Raw genomic sequence first — 26548 nt, 5'->3', positions numbered from 1 at the left:
GAGTTATTGATTAATCACCTTTAATGGGAGTTGCTTTCTGATCAGACAGAATGAACGGTTTGCTGCTGAGGGTTCTCCCTATGTTCTTTTCCCACTATCGATTTTCCATCTCACACAGCAGACCCTGGAGAGCTCTCTGCCTCTTTCCAGAACCCTCTAAACTCAGTAAACACTTCCAGCACTTTTCAAACTTTCCTTCCAAAGAGTCTCTCAGGGCCAGCAAGAGCAAACACCTATTCCGAGGCTCGGTGCAGAGAACACACTGTCCGCACATTCTTGGAGTCTCTTCTCCGTCGGTTTACGTGAATTCTGGTTGGATTGCACAGGAGACCAGTGATTCCTGCAAAGCAAGTTGTTTGAGGTTACCCACTGCAGGGAGATTCCCCACAGATTCGCATTCTCCCTGGCCTGCCATGCAGTCTGGGGAACAGGCTTAGACTGGATTGTGGGGAACTAGAAATGGAGGCGCAGGGAGGCGGTGCTAGGGCATAAAGCTGGTTCCATTAGCTGGTTTTGGGGTTTCCTCGGGAAGGTGGCCAGAGAAGGGACTTCACGAGCTCTGGGCAGAGCTCCGCATGGACGTTCTGCTTCCTGGGATGTCCAGTGTCATCAGAGGAACTCTAGGTTGTCATTTGTAACACCTTTGCCTCCATTCTGAGGCAGGCTTGCCCTAGACCTTACTCTCCTGGTGCCACTTAATTCCTGTCCCTGATGAGTTCTCCAGAGCTGGACAGATGCATCAGGAAGGCAGGGGGGTGGTTGTGACTGAGACATCAACATCCTCCACTCGGCTTGCACTGCTGTGTCCCCAACCTGCCCCACCTGCGACCAAGCCTTGGTCTGCTTATGTGAACAGTATCATTCTGCTTTCCTTAGCCAGGCTCTCTCTCTTCTTAGCCCTCTCCAGGTAGTGCTTGAAATGTAAGTTCTGAGGATACCTCAGCGCTCCAACTCCCCTTCTCCCCGGCACAAACCTTTCAAAGCTCACCAAAAAATCCTCTCAAGCACAAATACGATATGCACACAACTGTAGAGTGTGAAGCAGTTTCTTGTATATGGCGTGTGATCCTAGTGCACAGAGCTTAGAGGAGTGATTTTCTTCTTAATTCTCAGTCTTCTTGGGGGAGGAGGCACCCTGATTCCTGAGACATGGGAACCGTGTGTTTCACAAGCCGACATCCGTGATTTGTGGTTCTGGTTACTCAGCATATGTTTCTGGGCAAGGTCTTTGAACCCTTGGGCTTGGCGCTCAAAGGTAGCTTTAATACGTGTAGAGCGGAGACTAGGAAGGCCAAAGGGAATCTCGTCCCAGGGCTTTGGGCTCCTGAAGAGCCAGGCTCCCTGTCCTCTGCTGCTCCCTGTGCCTTGGGAGGAGGCTTGAAAGGAACTGATGAGAGTGACAAGGGTGGCCCTGCGTCTGCATCACCCTGTGTCAGGCATTTCCCCTGTATTCTCCCGACACCCCTGGCCTCAGAGAAGGGGACCTGCTTCTCTGTGCCTGCCCTGAAGGGCCAGAGAACCACCAAGACCCCAGATCCCATACCGGTAGGTGGCACTGCACACCCCTCTCTCAAAACTCTGCCAAACCCACCTTCTTGGTGCACAAAAGGAGTGGTGGGTGTGGATTCTTAATGTGGTCAGTAGCCGTAGGTGTTGGTAATGGCAGGGCAAGCAGCATTGTAACAATCAGTTCCGTGCATGTCTTTGCCTTGAGGAAGATGCGTGTTTTACGGGGTTTCTAACTGCATTAGAATGATGCACAGATACAAAAGATAGACTTTCTGAGCAACAGTGGCTTTTGTAAGCATAACCTTTTTTTCTGCAAATATTTGATTTTTTTCTCGTGCTTATTATCTCCTCTGATCTAGGTTATGAATTGGTCCTTTTGTAATTTAAGTAATTCTTTTTTTTCATTCATGTCTTATGAATAATTTATGTCAACTAACGATGAAAAGGGCCCAAACATTTTTACTATTAAAACATTTTAATTAAAGTCTGGTCATCTTGACGGATGAGAGGTGGTGACTTTTCTGTGGACAGTCCTGTTCCTCTACTTAGAAGTCTGTCCTTTCTCAGGTCTTCAGGTTTGTGCTGCCCTGTCTCTGTTGCTGCCAGGCTTGGTGTAACTCTCCATCTGTGCTGTGGGGAGCTGAGCACTGTGTAGCAGAAGCAGCAGCAGCATGAATGAAGCTCCCCAGTGCAGCATGACCAGTGTGTTCTGAAAGAACACACACGCGTGCACACACACACACACACACACACACACACACAGAGTAAAGGCAACACAGCGTTATTCAAACACCCTAAAACTTGGCTTGTGTTTGCTTGTTTGTTGTGACTAGAGTTCATGTGGCCCAGGCTGGCCTTGAACTTACTGTGCAGCCAAGGATCACCTCCACTCCTGGGCCTTCTCGCAAGTGCTGACATTACCGGTAGGTAGTACCACACACTCAGCATCGGGTTTGGTATGTGACTGCTGGCCACAGTGTTTACCACATCATTTGTCCCCATCGTGGGACACTTCATTGGTGTTTCTAGTGGCTCTGTGAGTCGCCTTTGATGTGATACTTACCCGGTCTGAAGCCCGGCCCACCACTGACTGAATGACCATAGGCTACCCCACATCCCTGCGTCAGTAACCAGTCAGTTAAGAATAAACTGACTTTTGTATGGGTTTCCTCGTTGCTAAGTTAGGATTTCTGTGTGATAGTGTGTTTCCCTAGAGGCCCATGCGTGTCAGTGTTCGCGTCACCAGCCTCCTGACCAGCTGAGGTCTCAAAGCAGTAAGATTCTCAGCTCCTTTCTTTCTACTTAGATCCAACCATGTTGGTGCCTTGTTCTGTTTTGACCCTCCTCTGTCCCCTCCATGACCCCACTTAAAGGGAAATTGGTTTCTTGTCTGAATCACTGAGGGCTGGCGTTCTCCTCTTCCCCTTCCTGGAGCACGTAGGAAGAAGTGGGAGGCTGACTTGGGGACAGGGAAAGGAGGGTAGCTGGCCAGGCTGATAACGATTCTGTGTCACTGACACGCATTTCCACAGCCGCACAAGCTCGTCTCTCATTGATCGGGTTGTGCAAATGACCATGTTGGCCTCAGTGTCGGTTGCTCAATAGTGTCTTATTCTGTGTGTGAGATGAGGGGGCATTCTCTTGCTAGTGACTGTCGTTAGTTCCAACCAACCGCAGATAGTCCTTAACCCCTTCATCTTAGAGGCAAATGGCAAGGTCTCTCAGGAGTGGACAAGAGCCTGTCCTAGCTATGATCCTAACTTCTGTTGTCTCCTCACTACAAATAAGAGTCTCCAGGAAGCAGAAGGGACTAGAGCTGCTGGCCGTATTCCTGGAGCAGGCGGTCACAGGCACCAACCATGTTCAGCCTTCAGTCTGTGGGCGTCTGAATTTGTTCCTGAGTGTTCCAGAGGTACCTTGGGATACAAAGCAACCACCCAGGAGAAGCTGAATGAGGAGGAGGCCAGGGCTGGTGTGGGAGGGAGGCGGGGCTTCAAGAGAAGCTGGATAGGGAAGGGAGAAGGTCTGTCTTTAGTCTTGGCCACTGGGCTTTTGGGTACCTAGAAGATACTTTCTTCCTGACAGTCTTCTTACCTTCAATTGTTTTTACCTAATTCATCACAGACACCTACCTATGTGAGTACCTAGGACCTGTGCTCTTTTTAACAGAACCGCATGCCATTGCACACAGATGGTATGCAATTAGTTAAATCATTTGCCTAGAGATGACATTAAGGGCTGACTGTTATGTCATCTCTTCCAAATTAGCATGTTAGAGTCTCAACACATAGGTTGGCCATGTTTTTTGGAGATGAGGCTTCTCGGAAGCAATTAAGATTAAATTAAGTCGATAAGCTTTTCAGGGTGGGGCACTGAGCCAATAGAATTGGTATCCTTCCGTATCAGAACATATTAGGGAACTTATTGTGCACCTCTCCAAGTTCATGCAGCCTAAAGAAGGCCATGTGAGGACCGAGTAAACAGCTGGCTGTCAGCAGGCTAGGGAGACGCTCTCACAGAATCCCACCGTGCTGAAAAGCATCAAGGTTCCAGCCTCTAGAACTCTGAGGAAATAAACACACTGCTTAAGCACCCTGTCTGTGGTACATTGGCCTAGCAGCCAGTTCTAGTCAGGTTTCTGTTGGCATGATAAACACCATGACCAAAGCCGCCTTGGAGAGGAAAGGGTGTATCTCATCTTACAGGTGACAGTTCATCAGTTAGGGAAGACAGTGTGATACTCTGGGAACTGAAATAGGAACCACGGAGGAATGTTGCTTTCTGCTTTGTTCCCAGGGGTTTTTCATATGGTCCAGGTCTGCCCACTTAGGGATGGTACCACACACAGAGGCCTGCATCTTCCTACATCAATTACCAGTCAAGAAAAATGCCCTCACAGACATGCCCACGGGCCAGTCTGATGGAGGTAGTTCTTTAATTGGGGTTTCATTTCCCAGGGGTGTCAAGTTGACAACCAGGATTAGCCATCGCGCAACCCAGACAGACTAACGCCTAAGAACATTTAGATTGTTTGTAATTTTCCCTTGTTATAAACCACTGGGGTGATCATTTTTTTCTTTTTGCATAATTTTGGTTTGCTGGATCATAAGCTATTTCTTTTTCCACCCTTTAAATTAAAACGTCACCTATTGTTAAATTTATGTGTATCATAAAGTCAAGAGTAATAAATGCCTTAAATTCATCCGGGTATCTTTCAGCAGCTGTCATGTGTCCACACCCTTAGTAGTGAGGAAGGTGCTTTCCTTCAATGTAGGGAAGTGGGAATCTTCAGACCCTGGCCTAAGGGGAAAGGAAGGAGCAGGGCTATCTTTAATCATAGCATCTTTTTGTCCTCTGAGTCTGTGTCACTGTCTGTCCTATGTCCTCCTCTGTGACCACTTCCTAGTCCTTGGGCACACGAGTTCAGTCTGTCTCTCTGAAATTAACTGGTGTGCTACCTAACCACGTGGCCAGCGAGCCTCTTGGTTCAGCCTCTGAGAACTTGGGGAGACCTTGAGTGTGGAAGCTGAGAGCAATGAAGGGGGCATCCAAGCTGCCGCCCTTCCCTGCTTCCACCCAGACCCAATGAGCACAATCTGTATTCTACGGAGGCTCTGTCGTCAGCCAGTAAACAAGAGCCTCTGGAGAGGGAGAGGCATAATGCACACACGAGTTGCCATGGGGACAGACAAACTATAATAAATGCTATTCCAAGCTAGCAAGGATCCTAGCTTGAGGAGGTTTCCACAGTTTGGAGTAATTTCTTTGTCAGTCATCTGTGAAGTCACTCCTAATGAATCATGGGTATGTCTGCTCTCTTCAGGGGACTATTGGCCATGGCCATCCCAGGCAGAGGCCAATCTTAAAAGCAAGGACAAGAGCATGGGCCATCATTAATTTGTACATATTTTGTAAATTGAGTGACCTCTGCATGAGTGAGCTTCTGGGAGTCAGCAGAAGGGGCCACAGTTCACAAAGATGATGCATTGTCTTTCTGGTTTCAGAGGGTAGCCTCTGCTTCCCAGAATCCTGTGCAGCTAGGGAGAGGAAGTAAGGGGGGTTTCGTGAAGGAAGAAAGGGCTTCCCCTACTTTAATGGAGAAGGGCTTTTGCTTGTGTGAAGCCTGTCTGTGCACAAGGCTCCTTCTTCCTGCTCCTATACCCACTTAAAAATAGAAGGGTATTTCAGGGCTCACCAGGACCTACTATGCTTAGACTCGGAGGCTGTGGTTTCCCATGGCCCTCCGAGACTGGGTCTACTCACCCTCTCTGGGGGATGAGGGAGCCCTCATCACCCCTACCCAGCCTGCTGTAAACCTGATACAACATGTGTCCCAAACGGGCCAGCCATTCCTGTCCCTGGAAAGAGATTCCTTTGTTCTGCGAAATTCTCCCTGTCCTCTTGCGTCACTCAAACCCACTTTTCCAGTGCACAGTCTCTCCAAGGGAGTTCACCAGCCCTCTGTGAGGAGGTCGGGTGCCCCGTCTGACTTCTACTCAGCTATGAGCTCCTAGCAGGGAGATGTTGGCCTCTGGCCGGCCAAAAGATGCTTCATATGGAATTATTCATATGGAATAATTTTGGCTGAGTAAACACAGACAGGCGCCGGGCGGTGGTGGCGCTCGCCTTTAATCCCAGCACTCGGGAGGCAGAGGCAGATCTCTGTGAGTTCGAGGCCAGGCTGGACCGATAGCCTCCAAAACAATACAGAGAAACCCTGTCTCGTAAAAAAAAAAAAAAACCACAGACAGGCATGTGTGCTTGCCCAGGTGGCTGGTGGATCTTTGGTGGCAGATTTCAAAATGAAGCCTCCCTCTCTTCTCTGCCTCTATGAAGTAGCAGCAACTTTTCCATCATAGGTGTTTTGACCCTGACCCTTTGTCTGTTAAGCCAGTAGGATGTGCCCAAGGACAGTGACAAGGCTTGATCCTGTGTCTTAAAATCAATGCAGCTAATTAAAAAATAAACTCATTGAACTCAAAAACAAGTTCAGAAACAATTACGATAATTAAAATATCACCACCTTAATTGAGACCAAGCAATGAGCTTAAAAAAATAACATTAATTAAAAAAAATCCTACATGAAGCTTGTAATTAACTGACTTTTGAATTCAATGTGCTACAGCTCAACAAATCTCTCAATAAATTAATTCATTTTTTTCTCAAAGAAAGATTTGTGGAAGTTATTTTGAAAATTTAATTGGACTTGTGTCCTATGCCAGTTGACTCTGGGCTAGTTTCTGCTGGAAGGTGGGTGGGAGAAATGACATTACCTTCACAGTCCCTGCTGTGCCCTCACTGGTCATATTTACTCTTCAGCTCTGGTGAGTCCTGCAGGGGTTGTGACACTAGGCAGGGGCAGGCAGGGACAGAGTGCTGCATGCTGTCACCAAGCATGTGCAGAGAGAAATATACTTTGTAGGGTGTAGTTTTTTTCCTTGCCAGCCGCTTGAGCTCTGCAGTGTTGCAGTCCCCAAATAACACACGGGAGGCTGTATTAATTATGAAGCTGTTGGCCATTTGCTTGGTTTCTTACTGGCTATCTCTGACTTAAGTATTTACGCCATAATTGTTAATCTAAGTATTTCTCTTACCGGAGAAAGGGTCTGGACCTCTTAACCCTATGGCAGCTACATCGTGGCTGACTTTGCCTCTCTTTCCCAGAATCCTCCTTGACTCCTAGTCCCACCTATCTTGCTTCCCTATTCCCATCTCAGCAGTTACAACGATGTAATAGTATCTATCGCTTGTAGGTTGAGGGTAATCATCAAGTGTCTAATTGGACCTAAAGACCATTCGATAGCAGAGAAGTCAGGCCTGGTACTATAAACCCAACCAAGAAACAGAGGCTGGAGAGATCATAGGCCCTAGAGGAAAACCTAGTGCCAGCATGTTACTACAACCACAAAGGTTCGTCCTTGTGCCTATAGGCATGTATAGCTCTGACATCTCATCAAAGATGTTTCTTTTTTCAGAGAAAAATCCCCAACTGATAGAAATATACAGAGAGGAATAAATGACTGTGGGGTGCCCAGTCCCAATGGTGACATCTACAACACAATCCTTACAAAAGTCTCAGAGAACATTGAAGAAATGGGTGTGGGGAGATGGTAAGAACTCAAGGACCAGGACAGCTGCTGTGAGAGGTTTTTTTCCTGGACAGGACATGCTGCCCCCATGAGCTCTCAATAATATGGCTGCCTAGATGAGACCTGCAAAACCACACCAGTCAGCATGCTGCATGGGTGGAGGGAGGCCTCACAAGGCCCCCACCCCTAGGCGAAATGCCATTTCTATGTAGACCTCCTACCAGTCATTCCCTTTCAAAAGAGGAGTCGGGCAGCCCTGTGCCGGGCTGTGCCGGGAGCCTTGCGGCTGCTGTTCAGAGCACAGTAGACCTGGACTCCGTTCCCTTTCATCCCCCTTCAAGCCACATTGCTGTATTTCAAAACAAAGCGTGTGCTGGTGATGAGACGGAGCCTGGCAGCTTGATTTGTGACTGTTCTGTTGTTCTGTTATGTTCGTTTACTCTAAACAATTGATGTATGTGTTCAAGGTGCTCAGACCCTTATAATTATCACTGTTGAGCAGATTGGGTGTCTCCGTGTAGATCGTTAAGCACGTGTGTGGAGTGAAGTAATGGGCTGGTGATGGTTGGACGGCTCTTTTGTTTGTGGGGTGCTGGGGATTCAACCTAGGGTCTCAGTGCTAAGCAAGGCTCTACCCCAAGCCCCCCTCACCCCCCTTTTATTATGAAATGGGTGATAGTGAGCTACCCAGGCAGGCCTTGAACTTAAGAGTCTCTCAGGTAGCTAGAGTTACACAGGCTTGCACCAACAGGCCTGGTCGAACGGATGTTTTTAAAGCATTTGTAGTTGGGGTGGATATTTTACTTACTAAGAATGTCTGGCTCTTTGGATGGTGAGTATTATCTATCATAGTTATCCTAAGAGTGGGATGGCAAGTCGTGTGAGAATACAGAGAGAATTGAATGGACATGGACCAAATGAGACTCCTGGGAGCTGGGGGGGGGGGATTGTCGCCATGCCTAGAGCTAGGAGGCAGAGAGTGTGGCTCAGTGCCCACCTTCTGATTGAGTTTGGGGCTGGTGACTGTGTCACTTGGTCCTAAAGAACACACTGGCAGGGTGTGCTGTGGCCTCACAGCACCAGCCCCATGGTCTCCCCTTTTACTCTTTACACCCCGGAAGGCATCTGAAGAATGGTGTGACAGGCTGTCCACTTTGATGAGTTTGGGCTTGTCAATCAGCTTTCTAGTTGAAAGAGGCTCCCGGATGATTCCTGTACCAGGGCCCGTAATAGGATGGAGTTTGGGTTTATAGACCAGTATGCAAATGTCCACTGTGCCTCTAACCTGCCATTTTCTTCAAGACCAATTTAAATGCGGTGTTCATTTTGGCCAGGGACCTATCTCTGAATGATATGAGTGAAAAACAAAACAAACAAGTGAGCTAACCAGCTAGAGCTAACTGACTAGAGACACCTAGGAAAAGAGACCCTCAAGTGTGAGAAGTCACACTTGGCTTGTGGGTCTGTCTATGCAGCATCTTCTTGGCCTCTAATCCACGAAGGAGGGACGATCCCACCGTGGGCAATGCCACCCCAGGCAGGTGTCCTAAGCTGCATGAGAGCAGTGGCTGAACATGAACCTGTTGGGAGGCATCCAGTAGTAGGCTCTCCTCTCTGGTCCCTGCGCCTGGTCCTGCTTTTCCAGTAGTAGGCTCTCCTCTCTGGTCCCTGCGCCTGGTCCTGCTTTTCCAGTAGTAGGCTCTCCTCTCTGGTCCCTGCGCCTGGTCCTGCTTTTCCAGTAGTAGGCTCTCCTCTCTGGTCCCTGCGCCTGGTCCTGCTTTTCCAGTAGTAGGCTCTCCTCTCTGGTTCCTGCGCCTGGTCCTGCTTTTTTAGTTCCTGCCCCAGCTGCCCTCAGAGGTGCGCTGTGATTTGCAAAACTTAAGGCAAATAAACCCTTTCCTCCCTAAGTCGTTTTTCAGTGGTGTTTGTTACAGCAACGGGAAAACACACTAGGGTAATGAGCTAATCCAATTTGAGGGCTTAGTGCGCTCGCTGCATGTCAGACACACTCGACTGAGTGTCGGCTATTGTTCTTGCAATTATGAAGCTTTGTTACCCCCTCTGAGTACAAAATGCAGACCTTCAAGCCCAACAAATACGTGGCACGTGCTTGCCATGCTAGACCTTAAGCCCACCTGCACGCGTTAACCAATGGCAGCCAGCGAGCTTAACGGTCCATAGAAGCAGCTGTTATGACCCCATTTTGCAGAAGAGGAAATGAAAGTACAGACAGGCTAGAAAGCAGCCAAACCTGAACCCAGTCCCAGGAGCCCCGGAGTGGAGGTCTGTGTCCTTTCCTGCCTTGCACAGGTGGCTTGCCGTCCTCGTGACAGCTGCACTGTTCTGTCCACCTGGGCGACAGCGTGGACGCTAGATGTTTGTGAGAAGTCAACTGCAGAAGCAAAGAGAATCCAAATTCTGCCCCAAAGCCCGTCACACACATCACATCACATAGTGCCGTAGACTTCCGCGCCCACGGAGGAGGCCGCCCTGAGCTTCTTTCTCCATCTCTGAAAGCCACTGGGGCGGAGATCCCAAAGCTGGGCAGCACTGGCACTACCGAGGGAAGTGCCTTAACAGCCCATTGTGGTGAGGGAGCCAGTGGTCTGGTCTCCAGGCTTCCTGAGGTCATAAGTGGTGAGTGGAAGTGAGAGAAGAGACGTAGTCCTCACGGGCGGTCGCTTGCTAATCTTTACTGGGTGCCTTGGTTGTGAAGGCTTCTTGGAGAGCAGCTGAAGTTAGATGCTCTGCACCCCAAGGTCTGACCACACCAACCTCCTAACGTCTCTACAGTCATCTCCCCAAACCAGCACGTTTCTAGAAGGCTCTGCTGTGGAGGACCCCCAGGGCAGACTCAGCCATTCTGCTACCCCCTCCCAGAGGCCGCACTCAGCCTAAGAGGCAGAAGCAAGCCTCGTCTCTGGGGCTCAAACCAGCCACTCTCTTATGAAGCTTGTTTCTCTGGTAAGCTCCAGGCATCAGAGCATATCCCTTGGGAAGTAGACTCTACCAGGGGTGGGAATCTGGGCTTGTTGCTTTTGTGGCAGACAAAAGAATGTTCCCTGATTATTCATAGCCGCTACCCACGCCACACGACGGAGCCACCCTGAGATATTCAGCAGTGGAGCCTTCCAGTGTTGTGGGTTCAGGACCCTTGAGAAATTCCCAGCAGCATCCTAAAGAAAGTGATGAGCAATTTTCAGGCCTGGGTTGGAGGAAAGAATTGTGACTTTCTGTGTGATAGCGGGAGCCTCATTGGTGGGACAGAACCTGCTTGGAATGCCAATCAGTTTAGCCAAATGTCTGTGTGGGGATGATGTGGGCAGCATCCCTCCCCTGGCTGGGACAGCAGTTATGAAAGATTTACTGCCTAATAGGCTTTCAGCCTGGGAGCTGGGAGATGGCACAATGGCTTTTGTTTTGCAGAGAATCCCCTGGGCCCCCTCTGTACCCATCGATGAGCACATGTTCCTTACCATGCAGACTGCTGATGAGCCAGGGGCCTGCTGCTCAGCTTAGTCTAGAAAATGCTGCTGGATGCGACCTTGTGCCTCTGGGAATTCTTTCTGGGCTTCAAGTGTTTGGAGCAACTTTCCCCCTCTCGTTATTCAGACCCACAACCCCAGTGAAGAGACTCACTTCCTCCTGACTGCCCAAACATGCTGCCCCACGTTTGCCCATGCTAGCCTTCCTGCCTGGGTTGTCTTTTCTATCTTTGCTTTGCAAAATTCCTGCCCATCCTTCAAAATTCAATTCAAATATGAATGTTTCACTAATCCTTGCCCTAGAAATTGATCTCTATTTTCCTCTCAAGCTCTGTTATCGTTTTTTATGCCCATCACGGCCCTTATCTAATTCCGCCTTGCACAATAAATATTTATGTGTAGCCTTTTCCCCACTTACATCATAACTTTGTGTTGTACAAATGTCTTGCCCATCCTGAAGTTTTCCAAAAAAAACTTTTAAAAAATATTCGTGTATGAAGTCCATATTTATTGAACAGGAACAAGCAACAGTGAGGATTTGGAGTGTATGCACTAGGAAATAATTAAAATTAAGCATGGAAGAAGTCACACAAGTCAGTGTCAGACAATAATCAAAGGGCACAGTCTTGGTGTCTTTTGGTCCTTGGTTGTGTCTAACTGTGAAGGTGCTGAGATGTTCAGTACGGGACTGAGTTGCTCTGTGGATGCTTGAGAGGCCAGGGTGACAGATGCGGAGCTCCACCCAGCTGGGGTTTCCTTTCGGTCCCCAGCAGCCTCGTGAAATAGCATGCAGCACAAACATGCACAGCTGGTTTATTTCCCACTTGTTTATTTGCATGGAGACAGAAATTAAATTTCTCTGGAGATGCTAACCCTGCTCTCCCCCCCCCCTTTTTTTTAAATCTCAGCCCTGGACCCATCGAAGGACCCTTGCCTGAAGGTGAAATGCAGCCCTCACAAAGTGTGTGTGACCCAGGACTACCAGACAGCCCTGTGTGTCAGCCGCAAGCACCTGCTGCCCAGGTAAGGGGGGGGGGAGTTGACTAGAAGTTAGGGGTGCTCTGTGGCTGGAGGATCTGAAATAATCCGGGCTCTGACTGGGAGTGGGTTGGACAAAGGGAAAGCAGAATGGTGTGTTTGTCACCATTTAAGTGGCATTGGGTGCCTATACTCAGGTGATGGTATGGATCTCATGTTGTAAGCACAAACTTACAAAAGTCTTGCAGTCTTTCAAAAACTATTATTATCATTGCTACTATTATTATTTTAGTGTATGTGGGGTGCTTATCTGCATGTATGACTGTGTGTCATGTGTGTGCCTGGTGTGGGGGTGCTTGTCTGCATATGTGACTGTGTGTCATGTGTGTGCATATGTGACTGTGTGTCATGTGTGTGCATATGTGACTGTGTGTCATGTGTGTGCATATGTGACTGTGTGTCATGCGTGTGACTTGTGCCCACAGAGGTCAGAAGAGGGCATTGTACCTCTTGGAACTGGAGTCACAGATGTGGGTGTGGAGAATTGAACCCAGGTCCTTTGGAAGAGCAGCCAGTGCTCTTAACTGATGAGCCATCTCTCTAGCTCTAAGAACAGCAATCTTTAGTGAAAAAAAATCTTAATTTTGACTCTGAGCCCTCACCTGAACAGAAAAGCCCCTTTGGTCATCATGGGAGTCCTCTTCCCTAAGTGACCCTGGTGCCCAGGAAGGTTACAACCAAGAAAGCAGGAGGTGACTTCATTCTTAGGGTTGCCACTGAGTGCGATGAAGCAGTCTTTCAGAAACCGGAAACCCCTACAGCCCTGGCTTCATTAGCTCCAGGGTGACACCCTGGGGCCCCCGCACCCCGCAGAGCGAGAGTTTTCCTCTCCAGTTCTTGACATTAGCCTTTGGCTCCTCCTCCTGGGACATGCTGTTATTGCTTTTTCCCTCTAAGGGGTTTCTTCTGGGGTGGTGCCCCTCCCCTGAAATCGGTGGTGGCAGTGAAACAGCTTCTCATTGGAGCGATACTCTGCCTCTATCTTCCCTACCCCTGACGCCTGGTACCACAGACTTGGCCACACCCGGATCCTTTGCTGAGGTTGTTCCCAGATTCCTTGTTGAAAGTGCAAAGTACTGAGATGTGCCAGGCTCTTCTCTAGGCTGGCGCTTCCTCTGGGAGTCAGATGGGCCCTGCCCTGGAACCCAGGAGTGGTGCTCCGCACTCATGTTCTTCAGTTTCTACACCCCAGTAAGCCTCTCTGCCGATGCAGTAATCCAAATCAGACCAAGTCAAACTGAATTAGAAAAAGCCCACGTTTAATGGATGCAACGCTCCCGGAAGACCTTCCAGCCCCTCCAGAGAGGAGATGGGGAAGGGAGACCAGAAAAACCACACATCTGTTCTCTGGAAGACAGTTTAAAAGCCCTGTGGGAGTGGTCTTGAGTATCCCTGGGGAGGGGTCATCATTTGGTGGGCTTTCTGGGGTGCAGCAGGGTTTGGAGAGAGATAGGGGAGGGGCTTGGGTGGAACTTCCACCAGAACATTCCAGACTCCTTGGGGCAAGGTTGCCAGGGGCTGGGGTGAAGCTTCCATCATAACATCGTGGTTGACATACCCTGGTGGTTACTCCATTGAAGAAAACTGATTTCCCTTCTCTAGCTGCTATCAATGACAAACAGCTCCCTGGGTGGGGCGTGGCTTGTGCCCACCTCCTCCTCTCTGGGCTGGGATTTTGTCTGCTGTAAACATACTCAGGTCATTGCTGAGTGGGACATAAAAATAATTTTGCTGTTGTCATTTGAAGCTCCTTTTCAGGTATCTGTACTCCAAGAAAACCATCCCAATCCCTCCACTGAGAGATTTCTGCCTTTTAGCATAGAAGGAAACGAGTCCTTGTTAGTGGCAAGGAGCAGAATGCCCCTAATCAGGGATAATGTCTAAGGTGACTCAACCATTTGGTCTCCTGTATATATGTGTGCACATATGCGTGTGCGCACACATGGATATATGTTTTTGGAGAATCCTTCACATGATTTCCCCTATAATTTAAGGAAATACCAAATAAAAGATTTTTAGTCTTACATTCAAATGTGTTTGAGGCCAAGGCCAAGGTGACTCCTTAGTGTTGTTATATATCCATGTATACATAGTTTTGTCCTGGACACACCACACTATTTTTTTTCTGAGCCTAATTTTCCAAGAAAGTATATTTCCAATTCCTACATCCATAAAATACAATAGCTCCGGGCATGGATTTAGGAATGAGATAAGAGTGGGTTCAATTCCTTGTTGGATCCTCTGTGCCTATGTAAACTTGAGAAGCAAATTTGTGAGTCTAAATTTGTATTTCTCTTCTGATAAATGGATTTAATGTGAACACAGCATATTTTGTGTATAAGTTCAATACAGGTGGTGGTGTATAATAACGGTTTAATGTCAAACAATCCCAGCTCTTCTAACAATTAGTAAAACAATTGTCGTAATAGTTATCATTGTCTTAGTGATCCTGGGGGCTCAGCCAGAACCTCCCTCCCAACTACATGTGCTCCCAAGAAAGCAGCAGCTTCCCCTTGGAGCTTCTGTCCCTGTCCCAGCCTGAGTGAGTGTGCCTCCTTCGAGCCTCAGAGCCAGATCTCAAGGACTGTGGTGACATTTCTGCTGCCACTTCGCGCTTTGCAACAGGGAAGACAAAGAAAATCACTGCATTCCTGAAAAGGGGCTCTATTATTTACTACTAGAAAAATAGCTCAAGAATGTGCTTTGGCTGAGATGGGACACCTCTTCCTTAGCAGAAAGGGAGATGACCTGTCCCAAGCAGGCCTGTTGTGGTGTGGTCACTGTGGTTGTATTCCCAGATATCCTTCTCAGAAGTGGGGTTTCCCAGCCCTCAATAGTAGCCACCTGTGTAATTCCTCAGAGGGCCTTGGATGCCTTCCCAGATGAAGCATCTGTCCTTTTCACATTACACTTCAGGGGTCCCCTAGAGTAGGCACAGCAGACTGACAACTCTGTTCATTCATCTGTCAGGGGAATGCTTTTGCATTCTGCAAACATCTGCAGAGAATGCTGCTAGCCAAACCGGCCTCTTGCAGCTCAAAGGGAAAATCTTGCCTCTAGACATTGAGAAGTTGCTGACAGACAGACCAGGAGGAGGCAGCTGGGAGGCCACAGCCGATGAGGAGGCCCCAGATGTAGTTGACTCGCTAGTGGATTAGGGGATAAGACCAGCAGTGACCCAGAAAGGGAAGGCTGTGGGCGAAGCAGCTCCTGGGGGCGCAGGTCTGTGGCCACAGTGTTTTAGGGCTGATCAAGAGTTCTGAGGGGTGGTGGAAGGGAGGCAGACAACCAGGCCTTCCTCCCCTGGAGTCTCCCCCAACCCTCTGAGGAGGAGGTTTGCAGGGGTCTCATCTGGAGGCTCCTGCTGCAGCCACAGCCTTCATAGAGAACTCTTGTGGAAATCCCTTCACTTCTTCCTGCCATTAAGCAGTGCTGGCGGCGTGGGAGGAGGAGGGGACAGGGCCATATGCTTGTGCTTCAGTCTCTGTGGGATCGACGGTGTACCGCAGAGTAATGGATGAGGTCAGAAAGGCTTCTCTTTGACGCCTTAGAAACTCTCAGCCCACGTTTGGTACGATAGTTGATACCTGTTACAGAGAACATTGTGAAATTATGAAAATAAATAGGAAGTAGATAACGGTTGCATTATTTATTGAATGCAGCAATTACAGTATTTCAGTAAGTTCTGTCTAGTCTTCCAGTCTTTCTTTTCTTGCTTTTGTTAAGATTTATTTATTTCATGCACGTTGGTATTTCTCCTGCGTGCGTGCGTGCGTGCGTGCGTGCGTGCGTGCGTGTGTGTGTGTGTGTGTGTGTGTGTGTGTGTGTGTGTGCCGCATATGTGCCTGATGTCCTCAGAGATCAGAAGAGGGCATTGGATCCCCTGGGGCTGGAGTTACAGGCAGTCGTGAGGGTGCCAGGAACAAAGCCGTCCTGTGGGAGAGCAGCCAGGGCTCTTAGCTGCCGAGCCGTCTCTCCAGCCTGTTTTGCTTAGTGACTTGTTGGTGCCAAGACTTAGTAGACCGTCTATATACTATATAAAATCTTGTGCTGATACTTATACATGAATACTTTATGGTACTATAAACCATGCTTAAAAATTTAGTGATTACATAACATGCTGTATAAAAATTTCACTTGAGAGATGGGTCACATTTGTAAACACACACACACACAAAGTCTATAAAATTTTATAAGAAAATAGTGTGAGACTTCTGTCCTTGGGTTTGATTAAGACTTCCTAATTGTGGGGCTGGAGAGATGGCTCAGCTGTTAAAGGCTCACAACAACCAAAAATATAAGACTTCCTAATTGTGATATGTGTGACATAGCAAATGAGATTTTACCCAAACTGGAGATGCCTGATGTTCTGTAGATAGTCCTACAATTTTTTAAAGAGTCGAGTCATGCTAGGAGGAAATATTTCAGAGGGTTATATATATATATATATATGTAAAAGTACTCTCATGTATGTTTATTTTTCAGCTTCGTTTAGAAGCACACACACACACACAAACGAGAATTCAAGGTGAACTGATCAGCCAATTGTGACCCAACCACTATAATTGATACTACTCAGCCACAACCACATGTAAGCTATTAATATACCAAATAATCAAAAAATAATCAAATATCAAAACGGATCAGAGTCAAATAAGCATGTCATCTCCACCTCCTCCCTGAACAATGTCTTATTATCCGTAGGTGTTCGTGAGGATGATATTGGGGGGGGGTGGAGCCAGGGTATCTCTGCTGTTGGGGATCATTGGTTCTGATCAGCTGCTTGTGGAGATGGAGGAGGTGGGGTCTCCTCACATGGGGGCTGAACGCTGATCTCTACCTCTCTCTCACCATCAATTTTCATTTGGAGAGTGCAATATGGAAGCATTTGTTTGGGGCCGCCCCGACAAACCACAGACTCTGATTCTGCCGATGCACAGTGAATGGGGAGGTGATGTCAGGATGGGACCCTTCAAAGCCTTGGGGAGCTGTGGAAACTCATCTATTTTTAAGTACGGAGCGAGACAGCCCAACTTCCCAGAAGGCTGGGCCCCTCTAAAGTAATGGCCCTTCATCTCTGCTTCCTCGCTATCTGGAATAACAACTAATTCTCTGTGCCAGCAAAGAATTTAGATGCCGTGGAGGCTTTTGGTACAGTAGACCGATCTCAGGGCTTTCTCTCTTTTATGTGAACTTGAAAAAAAAAAAGAATCAAAGTGTTTGAGGTCAGAAAGAAGCACATCACAGGATGTGTCTCAAATACCAAACTCTCAGAGGATATTTGAAAGGATGGGGCTGTTTCATCTCAGTTTTGTTTTACAACAAAGCACACAGGGGCTTTGAACCGGTTGATTATACACACGCATAGCTGCGGAGGCGCGGAAGGCGCATGGCCACGTGGAAGGTGCCTGGCTCCCCGGCGCCTGCTATCTTTCTGATGCTTTGGCCATCAAGGCATTGCGAGTTATCATCGGGTCGTGGAGACCAACTTCATTACTGGGAAGCCGCACTGATGCGGCTTGCGCCCCTTCTGTGGGGAGACCACGTGCTGCCTTGGGTTTCATTTCAAGCTCAAGAGATCTTCCTGGGCAGAGCTCCAGCCCAAGAACGTGGTGGTGTTCCTCTGCTGGCTACGGAACTGCCACAGCTAAGTTTGGGTTCATCCCCTGCTAAAGTCAGTCACTTTGACAAGCGGAGAGAGATTCCACTGTGGCCTGCTTTTGGCAAAGGCATGCAGCCGTATACTCAGAGCTCACACCAAATACACACACCACCGAGGGAGAGGAGAGTGGATGTTTCATACGAGCACTGACCAACGGCTTGTCGTGTGCCAGGAGAACTTTACAGGGATGCGCCTTGTGACCTTCTCACAGCTGTCTGCATTCAACCCCCAGGTGACCAACGCTGCTACTCAGGTTCCGTAAATAATCGTCCCCATTGCGCATGGCCGACAAGGGGCAGATGTGCATCCGTCTGCAGACTCCTCCCCCTGTACTGATGTCACCCAGAAGCCACTGGGGATGTGGGGCCACCTCAGGCTGATCTCCAAGGGGAAGCCATTGTTCTCCTAGTCCCTGAGGTCCCATCACCCAGAACCCTGGACCCCTTTTTCCTAGCACCTGGCCTTTATCAAAAAATTGATCTGGTCCCTGGCATTAAACCAATTTCCTCTTTTCTGTACCCACACCAATCATTCCAGGCTCCTTCTCCTTTGTGGGTTTTCTAAGCGCATTCCTTTAAAGCAAATGTCACTTACATGTAGAGATACTGAATTAATTTAAACCCTCGAGGTCTTGTAACAGAAACACTGTCTATCTGTGCCCAGGACACAGATAGGCCTGTTCTTGGGTCTTCCCTGGGTACAGTTTTACAGCGTAAGCCCACATCCTCCCTCCTCTGTTTTCTTTTGTGAAACTGAAGGCATTGACTGGCTGACCTTGATGGCAGGAGCAGTAGAGACTGAAAAGCAATTCGTATTAGAAATGCGAATAATTGCATGGAATCTTCAGTGCCTTGAAGCAGGGGACAGCATGCAGAGCAGACACTGCATGGTGAGATATGCATTGTACTGCAAGGCAGGGTCACCCAGATAGGTTTTTTATTTAGATTCTTTGTTTCTTGGCAATTTCATACAGGAGTATTGTGTTTACATCATTCTCCCCCTCCCGCTCCTCCCCTTCAATTACTCCCATGGCTTCAGTTATTATTTTACACACACACACACACACACACACACACACACACACACACACACTGAGTTAAATTTAATCTTCCATGTATTTGTGTTTAGGGATGACCACTTGGTCACTTATGGAGAAAACAGATTGGGTATTGTAAATTTCCTCCATTATGGCGACTGGTATTGTCATTATACAGGCCTTGTCAGCTGACCACAGCGTTGAGGTTTCATGGTTCGGCTTCCCTGACATCTACAGAAGATTCACTGGTCCTCACTTTGTTCATCTTTCCTCCTTTCTTCCTTGGATTTCCCTGAGCCTTGAGACCAGGAGTTGCGTTGTAGATGTATCAGTTGGAGTTGGGCACCCTACATTCGCTTGTTTTCTGCATTTCAATCAGTTGTTTACCTTTGTAATAGTCACCATCTGCTGCAGAAAGAGGTGTCCACATCTACAAAGATGTTTTCAATCAGCAAATGCTAGGTTTCTAGTACAGTGTGGCACCCATGTATTGCCCTGCCTTGTTTCCGTTTTTCCTTAAAAGTCATACTTTCAATGCCACCTGAAGCTGACTGGGTAGGATAGACTTAGCTGTCACAGGCTCCTGGTAAGTCTCACAGCTTGGTGAGGCATTTTCTGAGTGTGGCGTTTTCTGGGTGTGGCATTTTTCTGGGTGTGGCATTTTTCTGGGTGTGGCATGTTCTGGATGTGGCCCTCAGCGGCCAGAACTCTGCCCCCTTGTCACCCCTTCTGCTTCTGGGCTCACAGCCACACAGCCTGCAATGGTGGGTTGTGTATCCCATTGACTCTACAGCACTGGCTCCTGTCTACAAGAGAACAAGAGTATTTTATGGTTCCCAGGTTGTGCACCTGCCCACATGTGCCCAGATGTTAACAGGACCTGCATCTGTGGGGCTCAGATGACTGGTATTCTACAGGCCGTAGGGTTGTTCAGGGACACCCTCCCCTTTCCTGCCTCCATGTCTAAGGAAGGTATTCAGTACCCTACATGTAGTCTCCAATGTTGGAACTCCAGGTAGGGTTTCTGTATGTCTGTTTATTAAGCAGTATACCCAGTGGCAAATCTGTAGCTTCAGAATTAAGTGTGTGAGAAAAATTGGCTAAGGTAGGTGTGCCATTTTGAATAGATAATCGCTGGGGGTGATTTTCTTGCAGGATCATGTCTTGCTGAAGGCACACAGGTGTGGATCACATTAGTACATCTGTCTCTCCTCATTGTGAAATAAATAAGCTTGCACCCTGCAGTACATTGAAGCTGTAAAAAGCTCATCGCCCATCCTGAGGGCACAGGTTATGGGCGCAGATTAGCAACCAGATAGGCCCAACACACATGGGCTCTCAAAAGTCATAAACAAAAGTTCTGAGATTGAAGTTTCCCATTTTCACGACTTTCTATTTTAATTTCCTTAAATGTTTTCATTTTCCTGTATTATCACAAATCTACGTTTGCCTGCTGTTGTTTTGCTAAACTCATCAGGATCCCCACGCATAGGCTTTCAGTTTTGATGTCTCATACCAACTGAATTCAACAACTGAACCGTGAAAGACGTTCTTTGTAGGCATCCGGAACTGTAATGGAGTCCATTCTGGGCACTGACCTTACAGATTTGTGGGCCAGAAAATGGGTTCGGGGCAATTTGCACAGACTTTTGAGACTATCTTTAGAAGGACTTGTGTTTTAAATAGAATGTTCTGAAGCTAATGCCCTGTCGTCAATGTTCTCTGTGGAGAGGGTGGTTGGAGGGAGGGCTGTCTATGCACAGAGGGACGAGGGAGATGATGTCAAGTAGCTTGGGGACCTTGGTTCCCTCCCACTGCTCTCTCTTGAGAGAAGCTTCTCAAGGGTCCACGCCGAACCTGTGTGCCTCCATTATCAGGGGTTAAGAGGACTTCCAGCATCCTGCCTAGCCTTTGATGCTTTCAATGCTGTGACACTTTGCAATATCCCCAGTGGGTGATGCTAGCCCATGAGAGAGAAGGTAATGGCTTAGCATCCCACAGCCACAGGAAACCCTAAAGCGGCGACAAGGCGATGGGGCTGTTCTCCCCTCTGGAACGTGGTCCCTTCTCTTGGCAGGTACCATGGGAGAGTATGGGGATGGTGAAAGTGAGGGCTCGACCACTTCAAAACACTGTTTGCATGCACTGGTGATGGCAGGATCAAGGGCATTCATCCATGTGCTACCACACTGGAGTTGGTAACGAGGCCTTTATTCAACAAACCTATGTTGGGTGGCTTTATCTAGACACCATGCTGTGTGTTTAGAATTCTGTGATCTAAGGGATATAGTCTACTCTTGTAGATCTTAGAATCTATTAGAACAGACAGTTGGAATGCAACCGGGAACCTAATCACAGGTGGCGAGCGCTGTGCCGCTTAAGTCGCAGGGCTCCATGCAAGTCACTTCTGCTTGGCTGATCAGGGAAAACCTGTCGACACAGGGGAGAGCAGGGAACAGTGTTGTTGGCGGAGGCAATATAGAGGCAAGAGATCTCTGGGTGAGGAGGGATGGGAGGGGCCCTGCTGTTCTAAAGGGAGTGAGAATAGGGCAGCCTGTGCTGGTGGAAAAGGCAATGGAACATACATGCCTGGAAGGAAGGCAGAGCTATGACATGCGGTGTCCTGAAGGCCACGGACGCAAGCGTGGGTCTCAGCCAAGTGGGACAGACAGCTGTGTGGCTTTAAGAGGGATAATCTGTGGTTTGCAGCAGACTAAATTTCCTTGAATTCTTGCTCTTTAAGGCAGACGCTATGCTATGGGAGAGATGCTAGAGAGTGTGTGTGTGTGTGTACGCGCGCGTGTGCGTGTGTAAAACCCTGGACGTCCCCATGCTGAGCTTGTTTCCCACTAAAGGGAGTTAAGGTCGCAGGCGCATCGCTCTCATGGAAAGCGAACAGTCCATCCACACAGCTGAAGTTGGAGCTGAAAGATGGGTAGGAAGCAGAGGCGTGAACTGGAGTCCGTCATAGCTGCTGGCACTCACTAGTGGGTTAAGAGCATGCGAGAGTACTGACTCGGGCGTACGGTGACGAGTATTGGCACATGGTGTCAACATTAGCAGCCATTAAGTGCCAATACTTCCTCAAAGCCCATCTTGTACAGAAAAACCTCTCTGCCCTCACGCTACTTTTCTGCCCCGAATCCCACTCATGAATTCATGAGTCTAAACCCTACACCATAGCATCATGGAAAGTAAAGCAGCGCATGGAGTCCGGCATGGAGTAAGCAGTTAATAAACATTAGTCTCTTACCTGAGCGTCCGACTCCCCAAGAAAGGGGAGAGGGAGCAATAACCACCGCCGTCCCCAGAGATGCTCAGGGCTGCACAAGTTGCAGTGGGCAGCGTTCTAGATCATATCCTCCTTGTCTTCGTCTCTTTGGCTGCTACAGCAGAGTGCCAGAGACTGGGTGGCTTCTAACCAGAAGATGATCATTTCTCAGACTCTGAGAGGGGGAGGGATCACAGTAGGTACCACGTCTGCCGTGACCTGTGTCCGTTGTTGTTGAGGGTGACTCCTTTCTGCCCCGCCCTTGTGCGGCAGAAGGAGCCACACTTGGCAGGCTCACTTATGAAGTCGCTAATCCGGAGCTGGCTAAGAGCACTCGTCAATACCCACCCAGCACTTCCCAGCACCCACATCAGGCAGCTCACAACACCTGTAACTCCGATTTCAAGGGATCATCCTGCGTCTGTGGGCACAGGGCAGGCACATGGTGCACATACACACATGTCAGCAAAACACTCATATTCATAAAGTAAAAAAAATACAAACAATAAAGCCGCTAGTCCCAGTCCTGCTCCCCAGACCCAATCACCTCCCTCCCAGGCACCCTGGTTTCAAATATCTTAGCATCTGGAATTGGGTTTCAATATGCAACGTTTGATGGTGGCGAGGGAACAAAAGCCCCCGTCTCTGTATTCCACTCTGGCTCTCCCCACTCCACACCCTTGCCCATTTCATAGCAGCGTTCTTCAGCTCCTTTCACTGCGGGCTTTAAAGCCTAATTCCACACTCTCAAGATGCAGCCAGACTCAGGTGAGGCTCAAGTTCATCCTCCAGGCAGCTGACGGCTGTTCACCACTTGCAAGTCTGTGAAAACAAGCCCTTCCTAAAGAGAGTGCTGGGTACAGACCTGAGGTGTGCGATAAGCATTCTGTCCCAAACGGAAGAAATCACACGCGTAACAAACGTGATGTCCAACATGCACCTGTAACCCCAGCTCCTAGTTGGGTGGACACAGGAGAATCTCTGAGGCTTGCTGGCTTCTAGCCCAGGAAAGGAAGCGTCAGTTCCAGATTCAGGGAAACACCCTGCCTCAAAGGGCTAGGTAGAGAATTATAGAGGAGACTCTGATGCCCTTTGTGGTCTCCGTATGCATACCCACACAAACACAAACACATACACACACACACACACACACACAAAACAAATGCTTCAAAAAAAAAACATCACTTTGAACTTGTTGCTCCGCCTTTGAGGCCCACTTGGGGCACAGGTCATACCTCCCAGGTCCCCAGGGGGCAGGCATTTCACCTCCTAGAGTAGTCACTTGGGTAATATAGTATTGCCACCTCCCAGCTTTGCAGAGGAAGGGTTGGGCCCCCCCCAAAGGAACCAGGTACCCCTGTTTGAGTGTTTAGCGTTCAGGTAGTAGAACTGTTGGGGAAGGATTAGTAGGTGTGGCCTTGTTGGAGCAGGTGGGTTACTGGGGGTGGGCTTTGAGGTTTCGGAAGCCCGTGCTAAGCCCAGTGTGTCTTACTCTGCTGCTGCCTGAGCACTGGGACGTCAAGCTCTCAGCTTCTGCTGTCATACAACGCCTGCCTGTCATTCTAGTCCCTGCCGTGTTTGTTTATAATGGACGAACCGTCTGAAGCTGTAGGCAAGCCCCGATTAAACGTTTTCTTCTATGAATTGCCTTGACCGTGGTGTCTCTTCACAGCGGTGGGATGGTAGCTGAGGCCCTGTGCCCCCCTTAGTGGCGGAACCCACAGCCCCTCTGAGTACTGTCTGCACGAGGACAGGGTCCTGTCACCCCAGCTTCAGGACATGGCACAGGATGGGTGTTCACCAAATATTTTGTAGGTAAATAGGTCAGTTAAGGGAGGAGCTAGAGATGCAGGGCGGGCTAGTTTGCTTAATTAGGAACATGGATAGTTGCTGAGCGACAAAATGCTGTTTGAGATGGGGAATTACTGTGGTATGGGGACAGGACCCACTCCTGCATGTCTGACACTCATGGGTACACAGAAACAACTCAAAGTGTTCACAAAAGGCCCCAGTGACCCCGGTGTCATACACCGGGCTCATCTTGTTTTCCGGGACAAGCCTGATTGCAGGGCCCTGCCTCTGTCTGACCTGTGACCCACCTCTCTGGGCTCCTTCCTCATTGCCCACCCTGTCCCTGTGCACCATGACCTGACATGCACAAAGGTCAGCTCCCCTCTCAGAGATGCTGGCTTGTGCTCCTCCTGGGGCTGCAGAGTGGCTTTGTGCCTGCCTGAAGAAAGGAGGCGTGGCCAGTGGCCAGCATTGACTGCCCCTGCATTCCAGCCGCCTGTGCCAGGATGTGCATGCTTGGCTCTGCCCCCGGGGAATGCTCAGCTTTCATCTCAAGGACTGACTGTTCCAGCCAGAGGCTCATAGACTGCGGGCATCCTCTTTTTAACGTTACACTCTTCATTCCTCGGCCTCAGAATTCTGAAAATTCACCTTCCTAGCTCCTGAGAACAAGAGTGAATAGAGTTATCTGAGGTCATGTCGCCCCACCCCCAGCCAGCAGGAAACTGGAGTCAGCAGCGTTTCCATCATTTTCTCTGTCTGGGAAAACAACCTGGAACGGAGTGCTGGCAGATGAGGTACTCACCTCTCCAAGGGGCCGTAGGATTGCGGGTGCCACTTTTTACCTGTGTGAGCCCAGTCTGGGAGTGCTGGCAGATGAGGTACCCACCTCTCCAAGGGGCCGTAGGTTTGCGGGTGCCACTTTCTACCTGTGTGAGCCCAGTCTGTACCTGTAGAATGAGCCACGGTGAGGTAGGGCTCACTGCCGTGGCACCTGCTCTCCACCTGAACAGTTTCTTCAGGAACCAATCTCTGCCCCCTCGTGTTATGAGTGGGACTTGCTACTGACGTGGCCTTGGTGGTTGTCAGTGGCCCTTTGGAGGTATGTGCAAACGCTTCGCTTCAGCTGGTTCTCAGGGTGGTAGGTGGTACAATCTGCTCTAGCAGAGAGTGAGGTGATTGACGGAGGAGGGCTCCACCCAGGGTACTGCTACAGTTGTCCCCTGACACAACTGCAGGACCTGTGTGTTGGTAAAATTCGCTGAGAAGAACCACTCTGGGGAAGGTTTCGGGGAACAGCGTCTGCCTTATTGCGCCTATCAACTGGGACTGCTTAGCACACAGGCTTGGATTGGACGGGGACACCCATACCACCACGGTCTCTGTGAAGAAATAGCACAGAAAAGATGTCATGGAGGCTGCAGTCTCCTGAGCAGGGCTACCGGCTTCTCCACTATGTCAGAATACAGTGTTCTGACTCCTGGTGAAACGCAGGAGTGTGGGGTGCCGTGCCTCTTAGTCAGAAGTGCACTGTGACAGTGGGCTGACCACCAGGCCATGCCTGCGTTTTCTCCTACTCCAAGACCCTGTTACTGGAGTATCGACTAGCACATTGCTGATCCGTGCCTCAGCCTGAATGACTCTTTTATTCTATCTTGTCAAATCCCTTTCATGGAAGAAAAGTCACCTTAAAGATTTGCATGTAAGAATGCTCAGTGTGCTTGACAGCAGGATTGAAGACATAAAAATAGTCCCTCTTCAAGTGACCTCTGAATTTTGCAGAATGAGGAGCCTGCCCACTCAATGCGTTTAAGGCAGCACCAATGACTTTGGCCAGCTTTCCTTGAGCAGAGCTAACAGGTTACTGTTTTCTTGGCAACTTATGCACCTTAGTCCAGGCTCTACTCAGAAATGGCATTGTGACACACAGGCAGAGCATGCTGGCATGTGCCTGAGCATCCTGTCTCTGCTTGTGAAACATCTGGGAAATGGGCAGTGAGTTGAATGCATGCATGAGTGTTCACATACAAGCCGCCGAGAGCACCAAGCAAACAGGCTTGGTGATGCGGAGGTACCCCGGACATCCTGTGAGAAGAACGGCATGTGAGCTGTCCCCTAGGAAGGGATGGGGAGACTCTGAAAGAAGTTCAGCATAAACTAAGGGAGCTAGGCTTAGTTTCAGAAAACTTCAACCGGAACGTTCTCTACCAATGAGGACCACAGAGATATGAAAACACCCCTGTGAGACTTTGTCTCCTCTTTTCCTGCACCAACACAGCCCCGGCTGATGGGAGCACTTCCTTCCTGCTGCACTTTTAGAGAATGACACAGTGGTGAGGGTTTGTGGGTAATAGTGTGCAGCTGCCCAAGCTACTCAAATGCCATGTCATAACCAGACTAGATTGTTCTTAAACATGTACGAGTTCTGTCTCATGGAGCGGGCTTTAAATACAATTGGAAGGTGGTTGGTTATTCACATAACACTTGCACTGTGGTGTATCTTGTCATTTCAGTCAGTGTTAAATCTCACAGGGCTCACAGCTGGGTAGGATTGTTGATGAGGCTCCTTCCCTGGTAGCGTGCGTAGAACCTTGCATCTCTGAGCGCCAGCCAGATGGGGATGAAGCCTCTGGGACCCACTTGCTTTCTCCACATTCTTTCATTCAG

General features: G+C 48.9%; 1 protein-coding gene across 2 annotated transcripts in view; it reads left to right on the top strand.

Annotated features, from left to right (window-relative positions):
• Spock1 (SPARC (osteonectin), cwcv and kazal like domains proteoglycan 1) overlaps window positions 1-26548 on the top strand; it is a 491076-nt gene that overhangs the window by 327779 nt on the left and 136749 nt on the right. For both annotated transcript variants that reach the window (XM_005078400.4, XM_005078398.4), the window contains one exon: window positions 11992-12106. In XM_005078400.4, coding sequence (XP_005078457.1) covers window positions 11992-12106 — 115 coding nt within the window. The remainder of the gene's footprint in view (window positions 1-11991; window positions 12107-26548) is intronic.

This window comes from Mesocricetus auratus, unplaced genomic scaffold (genome assembly GCF_017639785.1).
Source record: "Mesocricetus auratus isolate SY011 unplaced genomic scaffold, BCM_Maur_2.0 Super-Scaffold_100013, whole genome shotgun sequence".
Taxonomy (NCBI): Eukaryota; Metazoa; Chordata; class Mammalia; order Rodentia; family Cricetidae; genus Mesocricetus; species Mesocricetus auratus.
The sequence above is the reverse complement of the archived record's forward strand: the minus strand, read 5'-3'. Positions and strand labels throughout refer to the sequence as shown.